The sequence below is a fragment of the Balaenoptera musculus genome, chromosome 7 (genome assembly GCF_009873245.2).
Source record: "Balaenoptera musculus isolate JJ_BM4_2016_0621 chromosome 7, mBalMus1.pri.v3, whole genome shotgun sequence".
NCBI classification, from domain to species: Eukaryota; Metazoa; Chordata; class Mammalia; order Artiodactyla; family Balaenopteridae; genus Balaenoptera; species Balaenoptera musculus.
The window spans coordinates 50,674,717-50,681,666 of record NC_045791.1 but is presented as its reverse complement, the minus strand read 5'-3'; the positions used below and the strand labels follow the sequence as shown (position 1 = coordinate 50,681,666).

Genomic DNA, 6,950 nt, shown 5'->3' with positions numbered 1-6,950 from the left:
CTAATGAATCTTTTTTTCACTCGGTTTCATTAACATATGAATACAGTAGGGAATCAGGGCCACCACAGTCAGTGGGATGGACGCACTTTTACAGAAAGACAGCACGTAAAATAAATACTCCGTGTGAGTCGGGATCTTGATGAAATGGTAGAGCTGCAGTGTGGTCAACGAGGCCAGGGTGCAGAGCAGCCGGAAGCTCAGCCTATAGCCGTTTTCCCCTCGGCAGCTCCTAAGGAACATCTCCGAGTTGATTGCAAAGCCCAAGCCAAAGAGGACCCCAAGGTTTCTCACGAGTCCAGCAAAAGGCGTGGTGTCAATGTGGACCCAGTCAGGGTTGGCACACCACTTCTTGGCTATGGGCACGGACCACAGCAGGTCAATGTCAAGCAGTCTGAGAAGCAGGTAAAAGCCAAGTGCAAACAGGAAGAGGAAGAGATTGGTCTTCAAGTATGTGCTCAGGCTGGCCGTTTGGATCCTTGGAGTGTGTTCAAAGGCCTCTGCCACAAGCATGCCTGGGGATTGGAAAGAGACACTGAAGATAACCGTGTGCCTTTGAGCCTCTCAGGAATTATTCCTCTCTGCATTAAAGAGTTTAGCCATAGTTTTCAGTGATAAAGGGCTGTAGAAACCTAGGTTCTATCCATTTTCCAAAGCCCTTTTTTAAGGCAATAACTAAAACCACACTTGCCCCATGGTCTTTTCACCATCCACATTAGTGCAGGGGGATGGGTCAGGAGTCCAGGGCACTGAGTGACAACCACTTTATAGGCAGAGCACTGATCTAGGTGCTTGCAATTAATTTTTCAATTGCCACCGCCAATTAACGTAGAGAGCCTTTAAAAGGTACATGGGGCTGAACAGTGTAAACTCAGTCATGGTGAATGCTGCCTTGGAAATACAAAGCAGCTGCTGAATGAAGTCCACAGTCAGGTAATAATCACTGCAGGTATTTCAGAGAGAGTGGCATGGTGTGCAGGTTGGAAGGCCTTATTAAATCCCCCAAACCGAGACACAAGCACGCCGTCCTAAGTGGTGGTTTGGGAGTTGGACTCAGCTCTAGCCACATTTCAGAGAAGCCCATCTCACTAAAAGGTAATGGGTTTATCCTACTGAGTGAGAATGTGCCATTGTGTCCATAGAGACTTTGAAAGGTGTGAGGAACCACTTAAGCTCCCAGGGTAGCATTAAGTATCAGTGGCTTGATAGGATTACCTGAGATTGGGGAACATTAGCAGAGAGAGTCAACATAAAACAAATGACAGTAAAGCATTCAATGACACAACTAAAGGTAAGTGATCATATTTACCACCAATTACTCCAAGAATAACTTGATGAGGAAAATGTGTTGCTATGAATACTCTGGAGATGCAGACACTGATTTGAATCAACCAAAAAAGACTCCAAAGAAATGACCAGGTGAGTCTACGATGGAAGAATAGATACAAGCATAAAAGGCAAAGAAATTGTATCATTCATAAAAATGGGGGCAGGGGGAGAGGTGACACCAGATGATCTTTCTCAGAGGACTCTTCTAGCTGTGATATAATATCATGATTCTAGAGTTTTTTCTTCCAGAATTTTTTTCTACGTACTCCATAGGATTTGAAAAGCTTTAACAGATGTTTCTACATTCATCAATGCATTAAACTTAACCAGTGCTATATCCTGAGATTTTAATAAATGCTATAAAAGGAAGCCAACTTGGCATCCTGAAAATTATTTTAATGAAGTAGGGGAAATTCAAGTTTGGGGGAATTATTAATGTCCACAACAATCAAGAGTGAATTATATGTATTTTTTACTCCTTGTCACATGTGCTTCCTCTTTCCTCTCTCAGCCTCTCTTTGCTTGAAGAAAACTCGAGAGGCAGCTGCCACACTGATGAAAACACATGAGCATTCCATCAAGGGCAAGTTTTCACTGGGTTTAATTTCACAGACTCTCAAGAGTCCTGGCTCCTTGTTTTTTGACACGTAGAAGATAAGGAACAGAAAAGTGACCTATGGGTTATATGTCTTGGATTAGAAGCAGCAGTGTGCAGAAAACTTATAAAAATATTTAAATCCAAGCAATGCTCATCATTTTAATACAAAAAGAATTAGCAATAATGAGTTCTAGGAATCCTTGAGTGTTCTGAATGATTTGTTCCTGATAATTCAACCAAACTTAGATTACTGAAAAATTAAGGAATACAGAGAAACAAGACTTTCAAAGAGAAAGTAAGCAGGAGTTATCCATATGGAAGAAGAATCAATAAGGGTGTGGTAATGTTTAGGTAAGGTGTAGGCACTCAATACATTTTGATGGATGAAGGAAATGTTGCAGTTATAAGAATCAAAGAGGAGTCAAGGGAATTATTTTTTAGAAGGAACAAATGATTTTCCAGGTTTGGGAACTGGAGGAGAAAATGAACTAGAGAAAAGGTAAGGCTTAGCTAGATTCCTACTTTGAAAAACTGTCTATGGATAGAAAATGCTAATTTCTTTTAATTACAACAACTCTCTATTGTTGCTGTTTGGGATAATGAATAGCTTAAGGCATACTGGTCACAGTCTCATCAGGATAAACTTTAAAGATGCCCAAATTCCTTTGGTTACTTGTTTTGTATATTACCCAATATTACTCTAAAAAGTAGAATATGAGATGGATCTTGGAAATTTTTTATTATAAAGAACTTATATAATGGTGTATGTTTCAGTATTTTTTATGCAATTAACTGGCAAATCTTATCTCAGGTAGCCTAATAGTTTATGATTAAAGTGGTGCTCAGAATTGTTTTAATGATAAAGTATATCAGGAAAGAAAAGAAGGAAAAAGTCAAATTTCTACAAAAATTTTGAATAATCTTAAAGGTCTAGGCCTTTCGGAATGTTATGAATCTACTAACATTAAATCTACTAACATTCAAATTTAAGTTTGTCTCTAGAATGTTTTTAATTTAAAAGGTTGCATAATCTTTAAAGCTAGAATATATTTTATTGATGTCAAAATCATTGGCTATTCAAAGAAGAAAGCATAATTATATGAAAGTAACGGATGCATTCAAGGGGAATGATGCTTCTCAAAATGTCTAGTTAATCTTAAAGCAAGGGAATGTGCATGCAAAAATACATCATTATGTAATTTTAGATGACCTATTTGTGAGCTACCAAAGTGATTATTGTATTATGGAAACCCAAAGGCACATTTAGAAAATCATTAATCAATTAAACATATCCAACCCTATAATGTAATTGCTGTGAACTAATTAAGGTATTATCTTAAAGCAAAATATTAATTTTCTATTCATTTTGATATTTTGGATATGATAGAATTGAATAAGTACATTTCAATAAGTAAAAATACACTAAGCTGAATTTTTCAAAAGACTTTCTGTGTTTGAAACTGTCATGTTCCAGGGCTACAGAGACTGGAGCAAAGCTGACCTGTGCAGAGTGGTGAATGACTTATCCACCCGACTGATGGTGTGGCCCAGGGCAGCTGTCACCATGACATACCAGACACATGATGAGCCCATTGCATGGCCAGATGGACTTCCTGCAACAAGAAAGTGGCAATCCATTTGAAAGGTGGCTAATAGAGTATGACTATCAGAAATGGACAATAGAATAGCACATTAGCCATGAAAATTATAAATAACTCAGAAAAAAAAAAAGCCACGGGGCACAGGCTCTATGTAATGTTTAGAAATAGGTAGAAATAAAGAAAACTGAGTCAAATTGAGCCTCAAAATACTATTTCAAATTTTTTCCCCAGGTTATTCAAGTTCATCAAAGTCCAGAAATCAAAATGTTCAAGGGTAACTAAGAACTCAGGCTGCTGCATCAGAAAATCTGCCACATCCTTAGTCATTCTTCATATCTAATTGTTTTTAATTGATGAGAAAACTGAAGTACTTGGATTGGATCTTGAATCAGCTTATTTTCCTTGGGTTGAAAAGTCAAACATCTAAAGGCTATCATTGTTATGTCTGATTTACCAACTGACTGCTGGGTACCAACAGCTACCCCCATGCCTATCTTGTGGCTGGCCGCTGCAGAAGGAGTCTTTGTCATTAAAAGGATGAGGGAAGCTATAAAGGGGTATTAATCCTAGCAGAAGAAATCAGCAGACAGGTAGCCTTTCTATTCCCGGAATATCTTTCCCATGTTGCTTGATCTTTTTTTAAAAATCACTTTACTTTGATGTCCTCCCTGAGTTTTTACCAAGGGGAGACTCATTCAGGTTAAACACCAGTCTCTTTTTGAAGAACACTAAGTTAAATAAAGACTAATCTATTTCTTATAGATCTGTTTCTTTCAAGTCTATTTCTTAAACAGGAATTTTCAGAGCCTTTTATATGCTTCATGCATTGTAAATCTCCAAGGAGTGAATGTGAAATGTAAAATTTCTTTTCTTTTTTTTCAGAAAATGTCTCATAAGACAGAACACATGCTGGGAAGTTCTGGGGTAAACCAAAGTAGCATTTCAATTGTTTGAAAGGCTATCCATCCATCCATCCATCCATTCATCCATCCATCCCACACTGCTTTCACAAAGATAAAATACACACCATCCCTGACATGATGGAATGCACAGTCTATTGGAGGAGCCAGATATTAAAGAATTAACTATAATATAGTTTGATAAGTACTATAACAGATGGATGTCTACTCTTATGAGAGCAAAAAATAAAGATATCCAGAAAACTTATTAGGAACTTACACATTGACTGTATTCAGGGTTAGTCTCAGCATGTCAAATGCCAAGAACTTTAGGCTATGTAACAAATTGTGGTGAGGTGAGGTACAATATAACACAGTCTTAGAAATTAAAACAACATGTAGTTTACCTTTATATATATATTTTAAAAAACCTTTTTTAAAATCTTAAACTCAACTCCCATAGTAAAGATTTTACACTCATACAAAGTCTTACTTATAATAAAAAAGAAAGTGGATCAAGAAGTCTACTTATATACTGTATACACAAGAGAAAAAAGAAATTTGAAAGAAATAATTATAAGGTTAGAGAGAATTCCTATAGGCAATAGTAATACCAGGAAGTCCTTATCTTTCTTACGGAAACTGTGTCTATTGTCTCCTCATTCATGTGATTCTCAGAAGATCTATAATAACTATGAAAGTTGCACAGCAACAGATAAATCAACATTTCTAGGATTTTAATATAGTTTTTGGGGAATTTGTTCTAGCTAATTGTTTTTTGTTTGTTTCAGTATCAAACCACGACATTCTTCTAAAAAATGCCAACTATAAAATCATTTGGGGACTATTCTCTTAATTAACGCTTTTACAAATACAAAAATGAAATTTTCTTACTCATAAAACTTTTGTCCTTTTCATTAGCAATTTTCGTTTATGAACTTTTAGCATCCTCATGCATGACATTTTCTTTAGTACCCTGTATGATATTGTACAGTTATTAGATGATAATCATACACAATGGCTCTCTATTGGAATATCTTTAGTTAACCTGCGACTGCTATAATTGCTTACCTGGACCTGTTTCACACGTAGTGGGGAACTGTTCAAGGCATGGACTTGAGTGATTTGGGTAAATCTGAGTTTCTTGGACCCACCAGTAAGGCCGATGACCAAATAATATCCTGTATTTAAAGAAATATAAATATGCATATATATTTAAATATACAACTATCACTTAATTGGAGACTAACGATTCTCTTCTATAAAAACGAGTCAAGCAGAACATTGATGGGGAAAACTCGTGATTAAAAGACTTTGAAAGAACTTGCTTTCTGGCCTGTGTCTCAATACAGAGAATGACAGTCATTTGGAGTTTGGGCATCCTAGGTTCCAATAAAAACAGGGACTTTTTTCCTTGCAGGCGAAGTCCTTGGGTGCTTTGGATACTTAGACTGGAAATATCAAAGTGGTTCCTGGAATTATCAATCTGTTCATTATGGCGCTGCTCGTTTAACTCACTCCTTGGTTAATCCCATCATATATGTAACAGGCTTTTGGAATTTTCTTCTAAGTCAGATCAAGTATACATTTCTATGCCTTTATGTAAGTTCTATTTAGGAATAGGTGTTTCAAGTTAACTGGTATGTTTGAAAGATTTTCCAAGTAAAACTATACACATCTGAAATGTGATCATTAAGACCAAGCTACAAATTTAAGAATAAGCTTTAGGAAAAATGAAACAAAACAGAAGGCTTACCATTTAAAAATAAGATTGAACCAATCCCCAACGACTGCTACCCATATCATCTTGGTTCCAACTGCCTGATTAAGTTGAAACCAAAGTGGAAAATAAATAGAAAAGATATTCCGGGGATCTCCAACACTGGACATAAAATTTAGAAAACTGTAGTAAGCTCGGTAGTCCTTCTGCAAATGCTGAATAATGAGTACTCCGTTCCTATGAAGGAAATCCATCTTGAAAGAGAGGCAATTCTAAACATAGAGCAAGTGGAGCCGAAGTGCTCTGAGTCCCACCGTTTTTATATGGTACCTTCGTGGCATGTCCAGCCATTACTGCAACATGTGATACTGACCATCTGTGGAGAGGGCATGTCTGCCCTCCTCTACTGAAAAGCTCATCTGTTTATGATTTTACCTGGTGCCAAAGAGGTGAAGTACATGCTGATCTGTGACAAGCAGACGAGAAATTTGAGTAGAGACACAATACATTTCTTATGCAATCTCTCTTTTGTGTGAACAGTTGGATCATGTTTGCTTGAAATTTTTTGCACAGTTCATTTCCTTCAAGGACAGAGACATTAGCAATTTCTATGCTTGGCTAGAAGACTATGCAAATAATTACTGCATGTCAAATAGCCCTTAAAGCCATGCATTTTAATTTAAAATAGACTGTGGCTCTTTGACTATTTTATTGGGTCTTTCAGGAAAATGGATGAGTAAATATCTGGGCATGAAAAATTTATATGATACGACAGATTGTTTTCTGATTGCAGACTTTTAAATTAA

At 36.7% G+C, this 6,950-nt stretch overlaps 1 protein-coding gene across 2 annotated transcripts; it reads right to left on the bottom strand.

Moving 5' to 3' along the window:
• G6PC2 (glucose-6-phosphatase catalytic subunit 2) lies at window positions 1–6,398 on the bottom strand. 2 transcript variants are annotated; one of them, XM_036858877.1, is made up of 5 exons: window positions 6,181–6,398; window positions 5,496–5,605; window positions 3,426–3,537; window positions 1,307–1,422; window positions 1–512 (listed from the first exon to the last, which is right to left on the bottom strand). In XM_036858877.1, the coding sequence occupies exons 1-5, from the start codon at window positions 6,396–6,398 to the stop codon at window positions 1–3; spliced, it is 1,068 nt and encodes a 355-aa protein (XP_036714772.1). The 2 variants fall into 2 exon arrangements, with proteins under 2 accessions (XP_036714772.1, XP_036714773.1); XM_036858878.1 differs by lacking the exon at window positions 1,307–1,422 and having other exon boundaries at window positions 411–512.
• Window positions 6,399–6,950: the final 552 nt, after the last annotated feature.

Bases quoted from the DNA above. Each gene is read 5' to 3' on its own strand.
- G6PC2 (XM_036858877.1), bottom strand. From the start codon at position 6,398: ATGGATTTCCTTCATAGGAACGGAGTACTCATTATTCAGCATTTGCAG. The intron at 3,538-5,495 runs GTAAGCAATTAT...TTCTTGTTGCAG, and splicing joins TACGTGTGAAACAGGTCCAG to GAAGTCCATCTGGCCATGCA. The intron at 1,423-3,425 runs GTCAGCTTTGCT...CTTCCATCGTAG, and splicing joins TCATTCACCACTCTGCACAG to ACTCACCTGGTCATTTCTTT.